The sequence below is a fragment of the Prionailurus viverrinus genome, chromosome X (assembly GCF_022837055.1).
Source record: "Prionailurus viverrinus isolate Anna chromosome X, UM_Priviv_1.0, whole genome shotgun sequence".
In the NCBI taxonomy this organism is placed as follows: domain Eukaryota; kingdom Metazoa; phylum Chordata; class Mammalia; order Carnivora; family Felidae; genus Prionailurus; species Prionailurus viverrinus.
In genome coordinates, this window is record NC_062579.1 from 58300051 (window position 1) to 58325205 (window position 25155).

The window sequence follows — 25155 nt, forward strand, 5'->3', positions numbered from 1 at the left end:
ATCTTATTATGATAAGCAATAAAATAGGCTTATTGCAAATTTGAATATTCCACCTAACATTGTACCTTAATTTAAATAAAAAAAGAAAACTGATTCAATTTTATAAATGTAAACAGCACTCAAACATCTTCTGAATGTCCACCTTAGGATAAATGAATTTATAAATTATAAAGCATTTTTCTTAAGCCCTAATGGTATCCCATGTGGATGATAATCTTACGATAAAAAAGCCAACAAAGAGGATAATGATCTGGTCATTTGAATAAAAGACAAACATAATAGTCATTCAATGTATTTAATTTACTGGAGATTACTATATATCTCCTACTATGAAGGAAAATTAATATACCTAAAAAAGATAAAACAGGCTAGACAAATATAGCTTCAGGTTTCATACCTAATATCTGAACTATCTTCAAGTTAGTTGGAATCATTAATTGCATCTACCTATAGAACTGAGGTTTAGACAAGTTAAGTACACTTGTCCAAGATTGCTCTAATGATAGATAGGATCTGAACCCAGGTTTGTCTGCCTCCAAGGCCCATGATTTTAATCTCTATTATACTCCTCCTCCAGGATATAAACTAGCCTTTCTGTCTGTATCTGGACCACTGTATGCAAACCAATTTGAAAACACTACTGAAAATAGAGTAACTTTAGCAGTCATTAGGAGATTCTACAGACAGATTATTATTTAAAAGATAAAGATATGCTATGCTAAATTTTGTTGAGGGAATCACAAAGAAACAAAATTTGGATACTTAAACATCTTTAAGGATGGGCATTAGTATTTTGACATCAGTGGTCTACCTGTTTCTACTGCTCCAGTCACCACCCATTATGGATATATCTCATCTCTTTTAATTTTGACCTCCCGCCCCTAAGGAACATTTGACAATGTCTGGAGACATTTTCTACTGCCAATACTGCTACTTTTATCTTGTGGGTAGAGAACAGTGATGCTACCAAACATCCTACAAATTCACAGAACATTTAGCCCAAAATGTCAATAGTGTTGAGGTTGAGAAATCCTTCTCTAAATCTTATCAAAAAGTTGTCTGTTAAACTTGGTTTTCCACTGAAGGTCAGGAAAGCTATAATGTGGCAATGTCCCTTTTACAATACCTCTCTTGCTGTATTTTCAAGCCCAATCTTCTTATTTAGTCTTTGGTAGGAACAGAAACAAGTCCTTAGCCTCATACTACTAAGATGGAGTCTTCTGATACTCAATACCTTGGTATCTTTTATAATACTTAACAAAAGTCACCATTCCTGCTACCTGCCTGTCAATATGTGGGCTGCATCAGGACACTAACAAAGCCAAATACTGTACTACCTAACCCCCAGCTCTTTTCTCAAATACTGCAAACCTGATTTACTAACCTGTGTTTTAATTTTACTAAAGATTCATTAGTGATATAAGGAGCCGATAAACTTAATTGTTCATATTAATCAGGCATTAGACACTAGAATAATATTCATCAATTAAATTTTCCACCTGTCTTCAAATCTTCTCTTCCCAGGAGAAAATAATAGAGTACATAAACTATATTTCAATCTATTACTCTACCTTTGATGATAAAGTATAAAATTTAGTATTACCCAGTTTTACTCTATGTGTTTGAAAAATGTATTTTTATTCTTTAATACAATGTTTTCTTGAAGTAAACAATATACCAGAGACTAATGATATAACATGACTTCTATAGCATAGATATTATCATGATCAACTTATTCCCCTCAAACATGAAGGACCTGAAATAAACATCCCGTTAACACAAACTCTATTTCTAATAGCAGTACCAGAAAGGGTGTCATTTACATTTTTAAAAAAGACCATCTGCAATGATGTAATGTTGACATCTTTTGAACCCCTTGAATATTTTGCACATATTTCTCAGATTTCAGGACTCAAACTGGGCTTAAAACTTAATGGCCCAATCCCAGCAAAATTGTTTTGGAAGATCTAGTTTAAAAAATCCAAACATTTGATACATGTTGAACACAGAAGATACTGAAGGTATTGAGGAAATGTTTAAAAACTCCTGCCCTCCTCAGTTACCTTCCTCCATTTCTTATCAACAACTAAATGAATGCATCTCCAGAGATTGTTAAGAAGGTATTAGGATGATCTAAGCAGAGCCACATTTTATGAGCATGGAAAAATGTTGGATGACTGCTTCAAAGGATCTTCCAACAATAAATTCTAGGGTCAAAAATCTAACTCTATTTCTCATAAAGACAAATATCTTTATTTGCATTATATAATTTTAGACCCAAAGATATTAAATCAACATTATCCAAAAGCACTCGAATAATTTCTTACCCAGCTTCATCTGCCATTTCTTGAAGCAGCATAGCCACTTGGTTCTGGAATAAGAAAATGAGAACTTGTATTTTAATGGTATCGCATTTTACATGGTTTTTATGATTTTGCTTTAAAAAAAGAACTGCAAATGACAAAAATTCATTTTTACCGCTGAGTAGTATTCCATTATACACACACACACATGCATGCACGCACACACCACATCTTCTTTATCCATTCATCAGTTGATGGACACTTGGGCTCTTTCCATAATTTGGCTTTTGTTGATAGCACTGCTTTGCAACAATGTAGATGGAACTAGAGGGTATTTGGATAAGCAAAAGAAATCAGAGAAAGACAGATACCATATGATTTCACTCATATGTGGAATCTGAGAAATTCAACAAATGAACAGGGGAAGGGAAGGAAAAATAAGATAAAAACAGGGAATCAAACTATAAGAGACTCTTAAATGCAGAGAACTGAGGATTGTGGGGGTGGGTTAAATGGATGATGGGCATTAAGGAGGGCACTTTTAGGGATGAGCACTGGGTATCATATATAAAAGATGAATCACTGGGTTCTACTCCTGAAGCCAAGACTATACTGTATGTCAACTAAGTTGAAAAGGAAGGGACTGGGAGAGGAGCAGGAGGAGGAGCAGAAGCAGCAGCAGCAGAAGAAGCAGCAGTAGCAGAAGAAACAGCAGCAGAAGCAGAAGAAACACCATAAACAGAAGCAGCAGCAGCAGCAGAAGGAGCAGAAGGAGCATGAGAAGCAGCAGAAGCAGAACGAGCAGCAGCAACAGCAACAGCAGAACCAGCAGAAGAAGCATCAGAAGCAGCAGCAGCAGCAGCAGCAGCAGCAGCAGAAGGAGCAGGATAAAGAGCATGAGAAGCAGCAGCAGCAACAGCAGAAGCAGAAGCAGCAGCAGCAGCAGGAGGATCAGGAGGGGCAGGAGCAGGAGAATCAGCAGCAGCAGTGGCAGAAGCAACAGCAGCAACAGTAAAAAGCACAGTGGAAGAAGCAACAGAAGCAGAAACAGAAGAAGCACTAGAAGCTGAAGCTGAGCAGCAGAAGAAGCAGAAGCAGCAGCAGCAGCAGAACTAGTCTACAATTTTTTTAATGTTTGTTTATTTCTGAGAAGAGAGACAGCCTGAGTGAGGGAGGGGCAGAGAGAGAGGGGCAGAGAGACAAAGAATCCGAAGCAGGCTCCAGGCTCTGACCTGTCAGCACAGGGCCCAAAGAGGGGCTTGAACCCACAAACCGTGAGATCATGATTTGAGCCAAAGTCAGATTCTTAACCAACTGAGCCACTCAGTGACCTGGTCTACAATTTTTAAAAGAAAGTTTAAAAAAATATATTTTTTACCACCAGAGGGAGCTAAATTACTTCACAAAATAATTTAGTTCTCTCAATAATGTTAAAATTATAAAGCCTTCAACTATGAGGTTATGTGAAAAATATCAGCAATGATGTTCACTTATAATTTTAATCTGAGTAATGTAGCTCTCTTTAATGCAGTGAATCAGTTTCTTAAGCTCTGTTCTAGCCCAATTTACCTGTCTTTTTTTTTCTTTTTTCAAGTTTTTATTTAAATTCAAATAAGTTAACATAGTATATTACCTTCAGGTGAAGAATTTAGCTATTCAGCACCTACATAAAACAGCCAGCATTCATCACAACAAATGCCCTCCCCCGTACTAACCAGCACCGATTTAGAGCATGAAACTGCCCACCTCTCCTCCAGTAACCCTCAGTTTGTTCTCAACAGTTGAGAATCCACTTTCTGGTCTGTCACTCTTATTTTTATTTCCCCCTATGTTCATCTGTTTTGTTTCTAAATACTACAAATGAGTGAAATCATACAGTATTTGTCTATGTCTGACATTTCACTTAGCATGACACTCCCTAACTACATCCACAACATTGCAAAACACAAGATTTTTTTTTTATGGATGAGTAATATTCCATTGTATATATACCACATCTTTATCCATTCATCAGTTGATGGGCATTTGGACTCCTTCCATAATTTGGCTAGGGTTGATAATGCTGCTCTAAATATCTGGATGCATGTATCACTTTGAATCAGTACTTTTGTATCTCTTGGGTAAATACCTAGTAGTGCCATTGCTAGGTTGTAGGGTAGTTCTAACTTTTTGAGGAAACTTCATACTGTTTTCCAGAGTGGCTTCACTATTTTGCATCCCAGGAACAGTGTAAGAGGGTTCCCTTTTCTCTTCATCCTTGCCAACCTCTGTTGTTTCCTGGTTGTTAATTTTAGCCATTCTGACAGGTGTAAGGTGATATCTCATTGTAGCTTTGATTTGCATTTTCCTAATGATGAGTGATGTTGAGTATCTTTTCATGTGTCTGTTAGCCATCTGTAACATTCCTTTGAAGAAATGTGTATACATGTCTTCAGCCTATTTATTAACTATATTATTTGTTTTCTGGGTGTTGGGTTTTACAAGTTTTTCTATCAGATATGTCAATGTCAAATATCTTCTCACATTCCAAAGGTTGCCTTATAGTTTTTTCATTGTTTCCTTTGATATGCTGAAGCTGTTCATCTTGATGAAGTTCAAATAGTTTATTTTTTCTTTTGGTTCCTTTGCCTCAGGAGATCTATCTAGTAAGAACTTGCTACAGCCAATGTCATAGAGGTTACTGGCTGTGTTCTCCTCTAGGGTTTTGATGATTTCCCTGCCTCATATTTAAGTAATTCATCCATTTTGAATTTATTTTTGCACATGATGTGAGAAAGTGGTCCAGTTTCATTCTTTTCCATGTTATTGTCCAGTTTTCCCAACACCATTTGTTAAAGAAACTCTTTTTCCGGGGCACCTGGGTGGCTCAGTCGGTTGAACATCTGACTTTGGCTCAGGTCATGATCTTGCAGTTCGTGAGTTCAAGTCCCATGTTGGGCTCTGTTGCTGACAGCTCAGAGCCTGGATCCTGCTTTGGATTCTGTGTCCCCCTCTCTCTCCGCCCCACCCCTGCGTGTGCTCTCTTTTAAAAATGAATAAACATAAAAAATTTTTTTAAAAAAGAAACTCTTTTCCCCATTGGATATTTTTTCCTTTGCTGAAGATTAGTTCACCATAAATTTGTGGGTACATTTCTAGGTTTTCTATTCATTTCCATTGATCTATGTCTGGTTTTTTTTTCCAGTACCATACTGTCTTGATCACTACAGCTTTGTAATATAACTTGATGTCCACGTTTGCGATGCCTCCAGCTTTGCTTTGCTTTTTCAAAATTGTGTTGGCTGTTTGGCGTCTTTTGTGGTTCCATACAAATGTCAATATTGTTTGTTCTAGCTCTGTGAAAACTGCCGGTGGTATTTTCATAGGGATTGCAATAAATGTGTTGACTGCTTTGGATAGTATAAACATTTTAACAATATTCTTCCAATCCATGGGCATGGAATGTCTTTCCATTTCTTTGTTTCCTCTTCAATTTGTATCATCAGTGTTTTAGTTTCCAGAGTAGAGATCTTTTACCTCTTTGGATGATTCCTCAGCATCTTATGGTTTTTAGTGCAATTGTAGATGGTATTGATTCCTTGATTTCTCATTTTGCTGCTTCATTATTGGCGTAGAGAAATGCAACAGATTTCTGTACATTGACTTTATATCCTGATACTTTACTGAATTCATGTATCAGTTTGAACAACTTTTTGGTGGTCTTTTGGGTTTTCTATATAGATGATTTCATGTCATATGCAATAAGTAAAAGTTTGATTTCTTCCTTTATTTGGATACCTTTTTGTTGTCTGATTGCTAAGCCTAGGACTTCTAATACTGTCATACATAATCGTGGTGAGAGTGGACATTCCTGTGTTGTTCCTGACCATAGAGGAAAAGGTCTCAGTTTTTCCTCATTGAGGATATTAGCTCTGAGCTTTTTGTATATGGCCTTTATGACACTGAGGTATGTCTCATCTTTCCCAACTTTTTTGAGGGTTTTTATCAAGAATGAGTGTTGTACTTTGTCAAATGCATTTTTTGCATCTATTGTATAGTTCATATCCTTTCTTTTATTAATGTGGTACATCTCACGGATTGATTTGTGAATATTGAAACACCTTGCAGCCCAAGAATAAATTCCACTTGATCATGGTGAATGATTGTTTTAATGTACTGCTGGATTTGATTTGCTAGTATCTTATTGAGAATTTCTGCATCAATGTTCATCAGGGATATTGTCCCATAATGCTTTTTTAGTGGAGTCTTTGGTTTTGGAATAAGGGTAATGCTGGCTTCATAGAACGAGTTTTGAAGTTTTCCTTCTATTTCTTTTTTTTTTTTTTTTTTGGAGTAATTTGAGAAGAATATGTATTAACTCTTCCTTAAATGTTTGGTAGAATTCCCCTGTGTAGCCATCTGGCCCTGGGCTTTTGTTTGTTGGGCGATTTTTGATTACTGATTTAATTTCTTTGCAGGCTATTGGTCTCTTCAAATTTTCTATTTCTTCCTGTTTCAGTTTTGGTAGCTTATATGTTTCTAGGAATTTATCCATTTCTTCTAGGTTGTCTGTTCTGGTTGCATATAATTTTTCATAACATTTTCTTATAATTGTATTTCTGTGGTTTTGGTTATTTCTCCCATCTCATTTGTAACTTTACTTACTTGGGTCCTTTCTGTTTCTTTTTGATAAATGTCGCTGTGGGTTTGTCATTAATATTTTAAAAGAAGCAACTGTTGGTTTCATTGATCTCTTCTATTGTTTTTTAGCGTCTATGTCATTTATTTCTGCTCTAATTTTATTATTTCACTTCTGCTGTCTTTAGGCCTCATTTGTCATTCTTTTTCTAGCTCCTTTAGGTGTGAGGTTGAGAATTTTCTTGCTTCTTGAGATAGGCCTGTATTACTATATACTTTCCTCTTATTACCATTTTATTACATCCCAAAGGTTTGGACCATTGTGTTTTCATTTCCATTTGCTTCCATTTTTATAAATCTTCTTTAATTTACTGATTAGTCCATTCTTCAGTAGCATGTTGTTTATCTTCCATGTATTTGTGGTCTTACCAAAATTTTTTAATGGTTTACTTCAAATTTCATAGAGTTGTGGGCAGAAAATATGTATGGTATGACCTCAAACTTTTGTATTTGTTGAGGCCTGATTTGTGAGCTAGTATGTGATATATTCTGGAGAATGTCCCATGTGCACTTGAAAAGAATGTGTATTCTGCTGCTTTAGGACGAAATATTCTGAATATATTTGTTAAGTCCATCTGGTCCAGAGTGTCACTGAAAGCTTTTGTTTTCTTGATTTTATCCTTAGATGATCTATGTAAGTGAGGTGTTAAAGTCCCCTACTATTATTGTATTTTTATCAATGAGTACCTTTATGTTTGTTATTGTTTTATATATTTGGGTGTTTCATGCTGGGGGCATAAATATTTACAATTGTTAGGTCTTCTTGCTAGATAGTCCCCTTTATTATGATACAATACCCTTCATCTCTTCTTACAGTGTTTGGTTTAACATCTCATTTGTCTGATAAAAGTATACCTACTCTAGCTTTCTTTTGACATCCATTAGCATGGTAAATAGGTCTCCATCCCCTCACTTTCAAGATGCAGATATCTTTAGGTCTAAAGTGAGTCTCTTGTAGGCAGCAAATAGATGGGTCTTGTTTTTCTATCCATTCTGACACCCAAAGTCTTTCTATTGGAGCATTTAGTCCATTTACATTCAGAGTTATTACGGATAGGTATGTATTTATTGCCATTTTATTACTTGTTTTGTCATTGTTTCTGGAAATTCTCTCTGTTCCTTTCTAGTCTTTTGTCATTTTTGATCTTTCCTTCCTATTCAAAGAGGACCCTTTAATATTTCTTGCAGGGTTGGTTTAGTGTTCATGAACTTCTTTAGTATTTGTTTATCTGGGAAATGCTTCATCTCTCCTTCTATTCTGAATGATGGCCTAGCTGGATAAAGTAACGCTGGCTGCAGATTTTCCCCCATTCAACACATTGAATATATCATGCCACTCACTCCTAGCTTGTCAAGTTTCTGTAGGAGATTTGCTGTTAACCTAAGGGGTCTTCCCCTGTATGTTAGGAACTTCCTCTATCTTGCTTTTAGGAATTTTTTATCACTATATATTGCAAACTTAATTGCAATATGTGTTTGTGTTGGTCTGCATTTGTTGATTTTTATGGGAATTCTCTGTGCCTCCTGGATTTGGATGTCTGTTTCCTTTCGCATATTAGTTAAGTTGTAAGCTATTATTTCAACAACTAAACCTTTTGCTCCCTTAAGTTCTCTCTTCTTCTTCCGAGACTACTGTGATATGAATGTTATTACATTTTATGGAGTCACTGAGTTTTCTAAGTTTACTCTCATGATCCATCACTCTTTTTTATCCCTTTTGTTCATCTTCATTATTTTCTATAATTCTATATCCTACATCACTTTTTAAAAATATTTTTGAGAGAGAGAATGAATGAATGAATGAGAATGACTAGGGGAGGGGCACAGAGAGAGGGAGACACAGAATCAGAAGCATGCTTCAGGCTCTGAGCTGTCAACACAGAGCCTGATATGGGGCTTGAACTCACAAACCACGAGATCGTGACATGAGCTGAAGTCGGATGCTTAACTAACCGAGCCACCCAGGCGCCCTTCTATCGTGTATATCACTTATTCATTCTTCTGCTTCTTCCATCCTTGTGGTCATTACATTCACACGGTTTTGAATCTCAGATTGAACATTTTGCATTTCTGCCTGTTTTTTTTTTTTTTTTTTACTTCTTTCATCTCTACAGTTAGGGTCTTTCTGACGTCTTCCATTCTTTTCTCAAGCCCAGAAAGTATCTTTATGATTGTTGGTTTAAATTATACATGAGGCATATTACTTACCTGTTTTGATTAAATCTCTGGCTGTGACCTTTTCTTGTTTTTTGGGGGGATGAATTCTTCCACCTCAGCATTTTGTCTATGTCTCTGACTCCTTCTGTGTTAGAAAAGCCTGTTATGTTTCCTGCTCCTGTGAAGAAGGTATTTAGAAGAGGTCAGGTCATATAATGTCCAGGGCCTGGCATTTCAGCATGTGTCTGTGGTATGTGCTGTGTGCAAACTGATGCTGTGTTTCAGGTGCTCTATCCCTCAAGCCAGTTGTCTGTAGAGGCTCTTCTTGCCTACAGTGGACAGCGTTTACACCTTGGCCAGAGTGTGATGAGTTTTAACTAGGTGTGCTCTGGTCAGCTTGATAAATGAGACTTGATGTTATTTCCACTAGAACTGAAGCACTGCAGAAATGTACAGTCAGTAGGCTGTATGGTATGAGAGTGAGGGGATTTTGCTGGTCTTCTGGGGAAGATGCCTGTTCTGTTCATCCTTAGGAACATCTGCCTAAGAAAAGCAGTATCAGCAGACTGCAGGTGGCAGGACTTGGTGTAAGCAGGTTAGGCAGCGATTTTACAGTGCTTTGCTATTTACTGAAATTGGTTTGTGCTGAGGAAGTGGGGAAGGGAAATGGCATCAGCCAGCTCCTTTACCTGCAGAGATGGGAATCTGTGCTTGCTGCTCTCAGGGAAGCCCTCCCAGAATAGCGAATAATTTTCCTTTGTGTATCCTGTGTTTTTCAATTGCTGTTTTCACACTGTCTCCAGGTTGCTTGCCTACCTAGTGCAGCATAGTGCACTAGGGCTTTGGGCTGTATCATAGCGAAGCATGCTGACTTTCAAAATGCCAAACTTAAGGGACCTGGTGTTCCAGAAACCTGTGCTGATCTTCTTGGAGAGGGTCTAGCCATGCTGGGAGTGATACAGGTTAGATCCAGAAGGGCATACATGCCAGAGAGGCATGGGATTTGAAGCAAAGCAGGATAAACAGCCTGTGTCTAGGTTAACTGCACTTAGCAAGTGTCTGTGAGCCTATGCTGAGGGGCAGGGGAGTGAAATGGCACCCACTGACTCCCTTGTCCCTAGAGGCAATGACACTTCTCATAGATGTACTGCAAGAAGAGGGAATAGTCTCCTTTCCAGTTCCCCAAGCAATCTGCAGGTTGTGCTATTTGCCCTGGAGATGCTTGACTGTCTTCTCCCCAGGAGCAGGGCTGCACCCTCACAACTGTATCGCAGATGGGCCCTCAGACCTCCCAAATTCCAGTCTTTGAGCCCCACTGGTGGCAAAAACTCATGGAAATGCTGATTTTCTCTTATTTTTCCAGCCAATGGCTTTGAAAATGGTTAAAGAGGTTAAAGAGGGAGATTAGAGAACATCCTACTAACAAATGAATGGGTCAAAATAGGATATTAAGGAAGAAGTTTAAAAAAATATATGGAAGGAAATGAAAATGAAAACACAATAGTCCAAACCCTTTGGGATGCAGAAAAAGGCAGTCCTAAGAGAAAAATACATTGCAGTTCAGGCCTATCTCAAGAAGCAAGAAAGGAACCAAATATATAACCTAAACTCACACCTAAAGGAATTAGAAAGGCAGCAGCAAAGACAGCCCAAAGCCAGCAGAAGAAGGGAAATAATAAAGAGTAGAGCAGAAATAAACAATACAGAATCCATAAAAAAAGAACAGATTAACAAATCCAAGAGCTTGTTTTTTGAAATAATAAACAAAACTTATAAACCCTTAGCCAGATTTCTCAAAAAGAAAAGAGGACCCAAACAGATAAATCAAACCAGGAATCAAAGAGGAGAAATCACAACCAATAACACAGAAATACAATTAGAGAATAGTATGAAAAATTTCATGACACCAAGCTGGACAATTTGGAAGAAATGGACAAAGTCCTAGACACTCACATACTATCAAAACTCAAATGGGGACACCTAGATGACTTGGTTAGGTGTCTGACTTTGGCTCAGGTCATGCTCTCGTGGTCTGTGGGCTCAAGCCCTTCATCAGGCTCTGTACTGACAGCTCAGAGCCTGGAGTCGGCTTCGGATTCTGTATCTCCCTCTCTCTGTGCCCCTCCCTTGCTCACGCTCTGTCTCTCTTTCTCTTTCTCAAAAATAAACATAAAAAAAAGTCAAATGGGAAGAAGTAAAATTTGAACAAACCCATAATGAGCAAACAAATTGAATCGATTATCCAAAATCTCCCAACAAATAAGAGTCCTGGACCAGATAGCTTCCCAGGAGAATTCTATAAGATATTTAAAGCAGAGTTAATACCTATTCTTCTGAAGCTGTTCTAAAAAACAGAAGTGGAAGGAAAGCTGCCAAGTTCATTCTATGAATCCAGCATTACTTTGATTCTAAAACCACACAAAGACCCCACTAAAAAGGACAATCACAAGCCAATCTCCCTGATGAACATGGATGCAAAAATTCTCAACAAGATACTAGCAAATCTAATTCAACACCATATTAAAAGAATTATTCACTATGGCCAAATGGGATTCATTCCCAGGCTGCAGGGCTAGTCCCATATTTGCAAATAAAACAACATGATACATCACATTAATAGAAGAAAGGATAAGAACCATGTGATCCTGTCAATAGATGCAGAAAAAGCATTTGACAAAATACAGCACCTTTCTTAATAAAAACCCTCAAGAAAGTCAGGATATAAGGAACATACCTTCACATCATAAAAGCCATATATGAAAAGCCCACACCTAATATCATCCTCAATGAGGAGAAACTGAGAGCTTTCCCCTTGAGATCAGGAACACGATAGAGATGTCCACTCTCACCACTGCTGTTTAACATAGTGTTTGAAGTCCTGGCCTCAGCAATCAGACAACAAAATGAAATAAAAGGCATCTAAATTGGCAAAGAAGTCAAACTTTGACTTTTTGCAGATGACATGATACTCTATGTGGAAAATCTGGAAGACTCCACCAAAAAGCTGTTAGAACTGATACATGAATTTAGCAAAGTTGCAGGATATAGAATCAATGTACAGAAATCTGTTGCATTTCTAAACACCAATAATGAAGCAACAGAAAGAGATATCATGGGATCAATCCCATTTACAACTGTACCAAAAACCATAAAATACCTAGGAATAAAGCTAACCAAATAGGTAAAAGATCTGTATGCTCAAAACTATAGAAAGCTTGTAAAAGAAACTGAAGAAGATACAAAGAAATGAAAAAACATTCCATGTGCATGGATGAGAAGAACAAACATCATTAAAATTTTTGATACTATCCAAAGCAATCTATACATTTGGTGCAATCCTAATCAAAATAGCACCAGTATTTTTCACAGAAATAGAACAAACAATCCTAAAATTTGCATGGAACCACAAAAGACACTGAAAAGCCAAAGTAATGTGGAAAATGAAAACCCAAGATGGAGGAATCATAATCTTGGACTTTAACCTGTATTACAAAGCTGTAATCATCAAGATAGTATGGTACTGGCACAAAAACAGACACATAAGACCAATGGAATAGAATATAGAATCCAGAACTGGACCCACAAATATATGGCCAACTAATCTTCAATCAAGAAGGAAATAGTATCCAATGGAAAAAAAAGACAATCTCTTCAGCAAATGGTGCTGGGAGACCTAGACAGCAACATGCAGAAGAATGAAACTGTACCACTTTCTCACACCATACACAAAAATAAATTCAAAATAGATGAAAAACCTAAATGTGAGAAACCACCAAAATCCTATAAGAAAAAACAGGCAGCAAACTCTATGACCTCAGTGGCAGCAACTTCTTACTAGACAAATCTCCAGAGGCAAGGAAAATAAAAGCAAAAATGAACTATTGGGACCTCATCAAGATAAAAAGCTCTGTACAGTGAAGGAAACAATCAACAAAACCAACGGCATGGGAGAAGATATTTACAAATGACATATCGGATAAAGGGTTAGTATCAAAAATCTATAAAGAATTTACCAAACTCAACACACAAAAAGCAAATAACCCTGTGAAGAAATGGGTGGAAGACATGAATAGACACTTTCCCAAAGAAGACATCCAGATGGCAAACAAAAAATGAAAAGATGCTCAACATTGCTCATCATTAGGGAAATATAAATCAAAACCACAATGAGATACCACCTCACACCTGTCAGAATGTCCACAATAACAACTCAGGAAACATCAGATGTTGGTGAGGATGTGGAGAAAGGGGAGCCCTCTTGCACTATTGGTGGAAATGAAAACTGGTGTGGCTATTCTAGAAAACAGTGTGGATGTTCCTCAAAAAATTAAAAATAGAATTACCTTATGACCCAGCAATAGCACTACTAGGAATTTATCCAAAGGATTCAGGAGTGCTGATTTGAAGGGGCACATATACTCCAATGTTTATAGCAGCACTATCAACAATAGCCAAATCATGGAAAGTGCCCAAATGTCCATCTATGATGAATGGATAAAGAAGATGTGGTATATATACATAATGGAATACTACTCAGCGATGAAAAACAATGAAATCTCGCCACTTGCAACAACGTGGATGGAACTGAAGGGCATTATGGTAAGAGAAGTCAGTCAGAGAAAGACAGATATAATATGATTTCACTCATATGTGGAATTTGAGAAATGTAACAGATGACCGTAGGGGAAGGGAAGGAAAAGTAAGATAAACACAGAGAGGGAGGTAAATCATAAGAGACTCTTAAATACAGGGAATTGATGGTTGATGGGGATGGGGGGTTGGGGTGGGGAAAATGGGTGATGGGCATTGAGGAACTTGTTGGGTGAGCACTGGGTGTTTGTTGTATGTAAGTGATGAATCACACGAATCTACTGAAGCCAAGACTACAATGTCCGCCCGCTAACTTAACAATAAATTTAAGAAATAAAAATAAAAATACAATAATCAATAAAAAAGAATTTTACAAGTGAAAAATTTAATTTTTGTTTCAAATAAATAATCTTTACCATTTAAAAAAAAGAAATACTAATTGAGCACCTATATTTTATGCCAGTTGCTGCTTTTTAATGCATCAATATGGTATATTAGAAAGGTGATATGTACTATGGTGAAAAATAAAGCAGGGATGGCAGATAGGGAGTACAGAGCATGTGGGTATGCTGTTGATGCACTTTTAAGTAGGATGATCAGGAAAGACATCAAAAAAAATGACATCAGAATAAAGAACTGAAAGGAGAGTGGGCAATGAGGATATCTACAAGATGGAGGAAAAACATTCAGACTGGCACATGAAATGGATTTTAGACAAAAATGTACTTGGTGTGTTTGGGAAATAACAAGGAAGCCAAGTCCTAAGTAGAGTAATAAGCAGTAATAGAAGATAAGTTCAGAAAAAGGGGGTGAGGCAGATCCAGTAGAAGCTAAGGTCAGAAAAAGGGGGTGAGGCAGATCCCATAGGGTATTATAGGCCATTGCAAGGAATTTGGCTTTTAATTTGAATCAGATGTGGAGCAACGGGAAGGTTTTGAACATAAGAATGACATGATCTGACCTGTTTTAATAGGATCACTCTGCTATGTCAAGAGCAGACTGTAGATATTACTAAATTGCTTTCCAAAGTGGTTATGCCAATTTAAATTGTAACTACTCATTAGCATGGTATGAGAATTTGGGCAACTAAGTGTATTCCATCATATCTCTATTTCTTTTGTAAGTTTTGGTTGAGTTTTTATGAAGAATGTTTTGTATATATTTGAATGTCCCCAGTACCTAGCACAGTACCTGAAGCAGGTGAAGGTGCTTAGCAAATGTTGGGTGAATGAATCTCAAGATTTTTTAGAGCTAAAAGGCATTTATATATCATCATATCCAACCCCTACATTTTATAGCTAAGGAAACTGAAGCCCAAGGTACTGAGTATCTATCTTAAGGTCCCAAAGTTAATTAGTGGTAGAATAGGGATCAGAAATCCAAGTGTCCTGACTTTCAAGTCATTTTTCCAATTCACTTGTGTTTCCTAAACTTGACTGATCATAAACTCATCTGCAGATCAACTCAAGGAACTTGAATAAGAATCAGAAACTCTAGGACAGTGCTTCCAAAACTTGGTGCATAAAAATCACTGAGAATCTTGTTAAACTAATTCTGATTCAATACATCTGTGGATAGGGTCTGAATTTCTACATTCCTAAAGAGGTCCCAGATGATACAGATGTTCCTAATTCTTGAACCACACTTGGGGGAACAAGGCTTTAGACATATAAAATGTCTAAATATATACTCACTATAACATATACACACGAATTCTTTCTTTTTCTTAACTCTAAAACCTAAATATAGGCATGTTCTCTTATTATTTACCTCTGTGAAAAGAGTTATATAGAATAAAATTTTGATGGATGGTTGTTGATTTCTTCCTAATATGTCTTGTAAATTTACAAGATTTTAAATTTTTTTTTATGTTTACTTATTTTTGACAGACAGAGCATGAGCGCGGGAGGGGCAGAGAGAGAGGGAGATACAAATCTGAAGCAGGCTCCAGGCTCCGAGCTGTATGCACAGAGCCCGATGCGGGACTTGAACTCATGGACCTCGAGATCATGACCTGAGCCGAAGTCGAATGCTTAACTGACTGAGCCAACCAGGTACCCCTAAATTTACTAGATTTTTAATATTGTTTCCATGTTAGCAAACGAAGTAATGGTAACAAGTTCTTTGTTCGTTTGATTGACTATGTGATAGGTGCTGGGATCAAAAAAAAAAAAAAAAAGGGATAATGAAATAAATTTTCTATATGGATATTTAAATTTCACAAAACTTTGTTGCTTGCTCGTGTTACACGGAAACTAGTTTCAAATTTTAATTTTTTTGTAGCACATCTCTAAGTTGCAGGTTTTGAAAATATCCTGGCTTTATGACAAATAATTGATCTTGCAATTTATTATTTGGTCACCTGTGACTTGTGCACAAATAACACTCCAAAAAAGTACATAAGGAAGCAGAAGAGTATTTGCAATAAGATTAATTAGCTGAGGATTAGGATAATACCTAATACCCACTAGCCTCAATGAGCCTCTAATGCAATGCCTTCACCAAAAAATACCACTGGAAGCAAGGTAGAATCAAGTCCTATACTTTTGAGACAGCTGATCTAATATAATTCTTAGAATTTCAAAACAGGATAAGGGATGTCATCTTCCAACATGTCCTCAGGAATCTGGAGCAGAGCGTACTTTTCTTACTTACATTTTGGGGAGACACTATGTTTAGCGCACATTCTGGAGATGATTTAGGCTCAAAAGCCTTTATATTTTTATGTTGGGTTATTTTAAAAAGTTATCCGAAGTAGGGAAAGTCTTCTTACCTGGTGCTACTCATTGTGTCTTCCATTTGTTGTGTTTGAACATAAAGTGTTTCAAACTGGTGTTCAAATTTGTCCATCAGGGCAGAAATCTGTAAATAGAAATATGGTCATAAGAAAAACTTACACTGAAAAGATGCTATCTTAACATCAAATGATTTTTTTTTACCTTTTCAAGATTCATACTCCTCAATGTACCATCAATAGACTTGACTACACCTGCCATAGACTTAGTTACCTATTGGGAGTGTAAAAAAAGATTGAGCATCCTATAAGTGGTCTCAAAATTTATTCAGTCTTTTAAATATATTACTTACAGATCAACTTATGAAATTTTTCTACCCTTTCCTTAACAGTAAAAATACAATATGTATTTCTTGTCTGGCACTGACCATCTTTTATTGACTCTTCATTGGAAGACAATTAATTAGACCTTAGTTTTTCAACGTTTATTTATTTTTGGGACAGAGAGAGAGAGACAGAGCATGAACGGGCGAGGGGCAGAGAGAGAGGGAGACACAGAAACGGAAACAGGCTCCAGGCTCTGAGCCATCAGCCCAGAGCCTGACGCGGGGCTCAAACTCACGGACCGCGAGATCGTGACCTGGCTGAAGTCGGACGCTTAACCGACTACGCCACCCAGGCGCCCCTAGACCTTAGTTTTTAAAAGCCACTTTCAAAATCATTTTCCTCACTAACCGCTTTGACTATGTCTCTCCTGACCATGAAGGCCTTTATCAGCACGCTCTAATAGATGTAGCTATCTGACAACTCAAAATACACATTGAACGTAAGTCAATAGTTCCTATTATTTACAAATATTAAGCCTTACCTTGCCCATTGTTACTGCAATTTGAACTCTGGCTGCCACAGCATCAACTCTAGCACTCATTCTCAAAAAATTAATTGCTTGGTTCCTCTGGAGGATTGCATCTTCAGCATGTATTCTTGCAACTTCTATATTGCCTCTCTGAATGGCCTGTTTTAAACAGAGCAAAATTAAATAGTGGCAAAGACAAAGAGCAAGAGTAAATATTGGCAAAGAAAGGGAGCAAAAGTACAGCCATTTTAAAAAGTTTCCCCAATTAACCTATTTTAACATTATTTAAGAGCTTTTATAATTATTTTTTAAGAAATAAAATAATTTATACTTTACTTTTTAAATTATAATTAGAAAACATGATTAATAGGTTAGGAAATTAGAATGAAGTTTAAAAATTTGCCCATAATTACATCATTGAGCCACCATTATTATAGCATATAGTATTCCAAGTAAATAATATATTACAATATAACTTTACTACAAAAGTACATGTGTATACTGTGTTTTTACCCAGTATTTTGAAAAATAAAAACAGCTTAATTAAATACATAACTGCATCATCATTTCTGAATGCTGTGTTGTATGTACCATTAAACAGGGCTTTCCTATGCTCCTCATAATACATAAAATGATTTTAGATGTAAAACACACGTAAGTATCTTCATTTTAATTATGGATTCACACTTTTCTTGCTATAATAGCTTTGGCCAGGGCTAAAGTTAAATGTAAATTTATAGAAAAATATGAAATAGTTCACGTGGTCTTCCAATAGAGCAAAACAGAGAAGATACAGAAGTGACTGAAGTTTGAGAACACGGATCAGTTAATATCCATGATTGCTGGGTATTTAGTTTGTTTCTAATTCTTCAATAATATAAACACCAATGTGATATACTAGTATATGCAATCTCACACACTTTCCAAGTTTTTTTTTTTACTAGTTAACATCCATAACCACACAGCTACACATTTTTTTCTTGCAATGAGAACATGTAAGATCTACTCTCTTAAGAACTTTCAAATATACAATACAGTATTATTAACTATAGGCACCATGGTGTGCATTACATCTCTAGGACTTATTTTATAACCAAAATTTTGTACCTTTTCACCACCTTCCCCATTTTGCCTACCCCCCTCCCAACATCCCACTTCTGGCAATCACCAATCTGTTCTCTGTATATATGAGCATTTTTTTTAAGATTCCACATAAACATAAGTGAGATTATATAGTATTTGCTTTTCTCTGACTTATTTCACTGCTAAGTTTTAATGACCTCAAAGTACATCCATGTTGTGGAAAATGGCAGGACTTCCTTCTTTCTTTGTGGCTGAATAAGATTCCATTGTACATGCATTCTACATTTTCTTTTCCCATTCATCCATCAATGGGCACAGGTTGTTTTCATGTCTTGGCTATTGTAAATAATGCTGCAATGAACATTAGGGTAAAGATATCTTTTTGACTTAGTGGTTTTATTTCCTTTGGATAAATACCCAGAAGTAGAATTCCTGGGTCATATGGCAGGGTTTTTTAATTACTTGAGGAAACTCCATTTTGTTTTCAACAGTGGCTGCACCAATTTACATTTCTACCAACATTGTACAGGTTTCACTTTTCTCCACATCCTTTCCTACACCTGTTTTCTTCTTGTCTTTTTGTTAATAGTCATTCTAATAGGTGTGACTTGATAATTTACTGTGGTTTTTATTTGCATTTCCATGATGATGAGTGATGCTGAGAACCTTTTCATGTGTCTCTTGGACATATGTATGTGTTCTTTGGGGAAAAAAATGTCTATTTGGATCCTGTGCCCATTTTTTATTTTTTTAATTTTTAATGTTTAAATTTTTTTAGACAGAGAGTACAAGAAGGGGAGAGGGACAAAGGGGGAGGGAGAGAGAGAGAGAGAGAGAGAGAGAGAGAATCTCAAGCAGGCACCATGCTCCTTGCAGAGCCCAACGCAGGGCTTGATCCCACACTCCTGGGATCATGGTGTACTTTGAGGGCATTATGCCAAGTGAAATAAGTCAAGAAAGGTGCCCATCAACAATACATTACAAGTATAATACACTATGATCAAATGGGATTTATTCCAGGGATGCAACGATGGTTCAACACACAAATCAAATAATATGATACAACACATTAACCAAATGAAGTCTAAAAATCATAATATCTCAATAGACATGAAATTGGAATTTGACAGAATTCAGCATCCATTTGTAACAATTCTCAACAAAGTAGATACAGAAACACTATACCTCAATGTAATGAATGCCACATATGAAAAACCCACAGCTAACATTACCCTCAATGGTGAAAAGTTGAAAGCTTTTCCTTTAAGTTCAGGAACAAGACAAGGATGCCCACTATCATCACTTCTATTCAACATACTGTGGCAAGTCCTACCCAGATCAATGAGGCAAGACAAAGAAATGAAAGGCATTGAAATCAGAAAGGAAGAAGTAAAACTATCTCTATTTGTAGGTGGCATGATGTTACATAGAGAAAACCTTAAAGATACCACCAAAAAACTGTTAAAATAAATGAATTCAGTAAATTTGCAGGATAAAAACCAACATACAAAAATTGTGTTTTCACATACTTCTAATGAACTATTAGGAAAAGAAATGAAGAAAACATTCCCATTTACAGTTGCATCAAAAATAATAAAATACCTAAGAATACATTTAACCAAGGAAGTTCAAGACCTGTATACCGACAGCTATAAGACTTTGTTAAATTGAAAGAGACACAAATTAAGGGAAAGATATTCTATGCTCATGGATTGGAATAATATTTTTAAATGTACATATGACCCAAAGCAATCTATATATTTGGTTCAATCCCTATCATAATTCCATTGGCATTTTAACCAGAACAAACAATCCTGAAATTCATATGAAAACACAAAAGACCCCAAATAGCCAGAGCAAACTTGAAAAAAGAAGAACTAAGATGGAGACATCATGCTTCTTGACTTCAAACTATATCACCAAGCTGTAGTAATCAGAAATTTGGTACTGGTATAAAAACAGACATATAAATCAATGGAACAGAATAAGGAGATCCAGAAATAAATCCATGCACATATAGTAAATTAATTTATGACAAAGGACCCAAAAATATACAATGAGGAAAGGACAGTCTCTTTAATAAATAGTACTGGAAAAACTGGACATTCACATGCAAAAGAATGAGATTGGATTGCTGTCACACCATACACAACAAATGTCAAAACGGATTGAAGACCTGAACATAAGAAAGCATAGGCAATATGCTCCTTGACATTGGTCTTGGTATTAATTTTTTGGATTTGACACTAAAGCCAAAGGCAAGAAAAGCAAAAATAAATGAGTGTAACTACATCAAACTAAAAAGGTTTTCACAGCAAAGGAAACATTAACAAAATGAAAAGGCAACCTATAGAATGGGAGAAAAATATTTGCAAATTGTGTATCTGGTAAGGTTTTAATATCCAAAATATATAAAGAACTCATGCAACTGAATAACAAACAGAAAAAATCTCATTTAAAAATGGGCACAGGATCCTTGGGGCACCTGGGTGGCTCAGTCAGTTGACCATTTTACTCTTGATTTCAGCTCAGGTCATGATCCAAGGGTTGTGGGATCGAGCCTCACGTTGGGCTCTGTGTGGAGTGTGGAGCCTGCTTAAGGTTCTCTCTCACTCTCCCTCTGACCCTCTCCCTTGTTTATGCTCTCTAAAATTAAAAAAAAATGTTTCATGTATTATGAAATGTGGTGTTTTAATATTTTGTTGAGGATTTTTGCACGTATGTTCATCAGGGAGATTGGCCAGTAATTTTATTTCTTATAGTTTCCTTGTCTGGTTTTGGTATCAGGGTAATGCTGGCTTTGTAAAATGAGTCTGAAGTGTTCCCGCTTCTTCTATTCTTTGGAAGAATTTGAGACGGATTGGGATTGTTTCTTAAATGTTTGGTATAATTCAGCAGTGAAAACAGTTGGTTCTGGACTTTGTTGTGAATTTGCATATTTTAATACTGCTGTGTTTGTGTGAGATCTGAAACTTCAAAACTCATTTTTGTTTTTAATATACAAAAATATCAAACTAAATTTCTTTTCATGCTTTCATTTCTTAAATTAATTAATTATTTATTCATTTAAGTTCAAGTTAGTTAACATACAGTATAGTACTGGTTTCAGGAGTAGAATTTAGTGATTCATCACTTACATATAACACCCAGTGGTTATCCCAACAAGTGGCCTCCTTAATGCCCATCACCTATTTAGCCCATTACCCCAACCACCTCCCCTCCAGCAACCCTCAGTTTGTTCTCTGTACTTAAGAGTCTCTTGGGACACCTGGGTGGCTCAGTCAGTTAAGCATCTGACTCTTGATTTCGGCTCAGGTCATGAACTCACAGTTCATGAGTTCAAGTCCCGTGTCAGGTTCTGAACTGAAAGCTCAGATCCCCCTTGGTTTCTGTCTCCCTGTCTGACCCTCCCCCACATGTGCTCTCTTGCTCTCTCTCTAAAAATAAACAAACACTTAAAAACAAATAGTCTTTTATGGTTTGCCTCCCTCAGTGTTTATCTTATTTTTTCTTCCCTTCCCCTATATACATCTGTTTTGTTTCTTAAATTCCACACACAAGTGAAATCACAGGATATTTATTTTTCTCTGATTTATTTCACTTAGCATAATACCCTTTAGTTCCATCCATATTGTTGCAAATGGCAAGATTTCATTCTTTTTCATCACCGAGTAATACTCCATTGTATATATACATACCACATCTTCTTTATCCATTCATCAGTCAATGGACATTTGGGCTCTTTCCATACTGTGGCTATTGTCAATAGTGCAGCTATAAACATTGGGGTGCACATGCCCCTTCAAATCAGCACTCCTGTATCCTTTAGATAAATTCCTAGTGTAATTGCTGGGTCATGGGGTAGCTTTTTAAATTTTTTTGAGGAACCTCCATACTGTTTTCCAGGGTGGCTGCACCAGTTTACATTCCCACCAACAGCGTAAAAGTGTTCCCCTTTCTCCACATCCTCACCAATATATGTTGTTTCCTGAGTTAATTTTAGCCATTCTGACAGGTGTGAGGTGGTACCTCCTTCTGATTTTGATTTGTATTTCTCTGATGATGAGTGATATTGATAATCTTTTCATGTGTTTGTTAGCCATCTGGATGTCTTCTTTGGGAAAGCATCTATTCATATCTCCTGCCCATTTCTTCACTGGATTATTTATTTTTTTGGTTATTGAGCTTCATAAGTTCTTTATAGATTTTGGATACTAACCCTTTATCAGATATGTCATTTTCAAATATCTTCTCCCCTTCTGTCGGTTACCTTTCAGTTTTGTTGATTATTTCCTTTGCTGTGCAGAAGCTTTTTATCTTAATGAGGTCCCAAAAGTTCATTTTTGCTTTTATTTCCCTTGCCTCCAGAGACATGCTTTCTTTTTCCTGTAGTTGTTGGGCTTATGTTTTTAGAAAAGGATAATCCTAATATTTCAATTTTAAATTTACTTTTTCTTCTAACTCAGCTTAATTACTTCCATCTTCTTTTCTGAAAGTTTTCTTCCCTTAAAAGTTGTCTCTATTAATAGTATAAATAGGTACCGGGATAGCTCAGTCAGTTAAGTGTCTGACTTCAGCTCAGGTCATGATCTCACACTCGGTGGGTTCAAGCCTTGCATTAGGCTCTCTGCTGACATTTTGGAGCCTGGAGTCTGCTTCAGATTCTGTGTCTCCCTCTCTCTCTGCTCCTGCCTGCCTCTCTCTCTCTCTCTAAAATAATAAACATTTTTTAAAAAGAGCATAAAAAATACATAAAGTGACTCAATTTACGGCTTGAATATATGCTATTACTAAAGATCTAAATATCTAAAACAATGGGGTGCCTGGGTGGCTCAGTCAGTTAAGTGTCTGGCTCTTGGCTTTGGCTAAGGTCATGATCTCAGGGTTCATGAGTTCGAGCCCCACATTGGGATCCACTCTGTCAAAGCGGAGCCTGCTTAGGATTCTCTCTCTTGCCCTCCTCTGCTTATATTCTCTCACTCTCCCTCTTAAAATAAAAAAAAATAAAGTTAAAAAAATTAAAAATAAATGTCTAAGGCATTTAAATATTTTAAAATATATAAATACACATGTGCATAAAAGAGTTAACATAGAAAACCTGAAAATGCTATCCTTGGACAGGTCTAATTGCAAGCTTGGCACTTGGCTGGCACCTAAGAACTTGGATTTGAGGTGGCTTCACATCATTCCCAGAACGGTTAAGAGTGGCTTGCTCTATCTAAACTGTACATACAGTGTGGTTTATGTCAAACACTGGATATCCTTCTGGAAAACTAACATTTTGGTGTGTGCTAGGCAGAGAATGACCCAAGACTACTAATAAAAGTGTTAGACTTCTAGGGGCACCTGGGTGGCTCAGTTGGTTAAGCGTCCAACTTTGGCTTAGGTCATGATCTCGCGGTTTGTGCGGCGGTTTGTGAGTTCAGGCCCCATGTCGGGCTCTGTGCTGGCAGCTCAGAGCCTGGAGCCTGCTTCAGATTCTGTGTCTCCCTCTCTCTCTGCCCCTCCCCTGCTCATTCTCTGTCTCTCAATAATAAATAAACGTTAAAAATTAAAAAAAAAAGTGTTAGACTTCTAGGCACAGGAAAACTCTCCTTCCTGGCAGAGAAAATTACACACATGTTGTCACACTTTGTTGATAGAAGAATTAAACTTGTCCTGTGTGACTCCACTAGAGAGAATTCTTGAAAGCTTGAGCCCAGATTCCTCCAGACTTTGCCCCATATGCCTTTTCCCTTTATTGATTTTGGGTTGTATCCTTTTAGGGTAATACATCACAGCCATGAGCACAACTATATGCTGAGTCCTATAAATTTTCCTAGCAAATACACAATACATAAACCAAACATACATTAATGCTATGTAAAGATTATTATTTCTATATAAATTAATGCTATTTTAGATATTTAGCATTAATGCTATATAAAGATTATTCTTGCATATAGGCTTTATACTTCTCAGTAAGAGTAGTTTTGGCTACAAACCAAAGGATAGTCTTCAGCTATAGGTAACTGAACAGTTACACTCTGTCTTGTGAGGCATACTTGCACATATAAATAATAATGGTTACTTTTTATTTCTTACTGTTGGATAGTAAATAATTACGTAAATAGAATTTGGTTTAGAATGCTAAGGCTGGTAATCTTTCCTCAATATAAAATAAAATGATTCAAGTACTCTCACATGACTGTGACCACTTCATGAGTTTAAAAAAAGGAAAAATGTAAAAATGACTTGCCTTTTTAATCTTGGTCTTTTCAGTCTTTCCTTCTTTATCACATTTCTTGGCATTCCTATTAAGTTCTTTTGCAGCAAACTTCAAGTTAAATAGATGTTTTGATAATACATATTAAGGCTATTCAAAAAAGTTGATTTCCCAGCCTAACTACCTGCAAACAAGATATTAAAATCATAAAAATTATCAGATAAAATTATGTTATTTAAACCAACTAATTACAAAGTGCAGAAACTGAATATTTTTTATGTCTTTCACATTTGTTTTCTATTAAAAAACTTAATGATATGGCAAGAAAGATATAATAGCAACTTTATGGTAGAGAAGCCTGTCAGACACCACCTTTCCAAGGATAACATCACCAGTAATTAGATATTTCAACATTATTTATCTTCTGAAATGATAAACTGAGAAGGTACACCATCACCTCTATGGTGGCATTATTATGTTGTTGCCGAAACATACTCTCAATGTACTCAAGAGAAAACATCAGGTAATTCTGAACTGAGAAACATTCCAT

At 36.5% G+C, this 25155-nt stretch overlaps 1 protein-coding gene across 1 annotated transcript; it reads right to left on the reverse strand.

The window, feature by feature from the left end:
- Window positions 1-970: 970 nt before the first annotated feature.
- On the reverse strand, window positions 971-24737 carry LOC125157393 (charged multivesicular body protein 1b-2-like; the record flags this gene model as incomplete). Its single annotated transcript, XM_047844068.1, has 6 exons — window positions 971-2371; window positions 9189-9315; window positions 16501-16589; window positions 16667-16735; window positions 17330-17476; window positions 24639-24737. Coding segments are annotated over 5 exons (432 nt in total), but the record flags the coding sequence as incomplete, so codon positions are not given.
- Window positions 24738-25155: the final 418 nt, after the last annotated feature.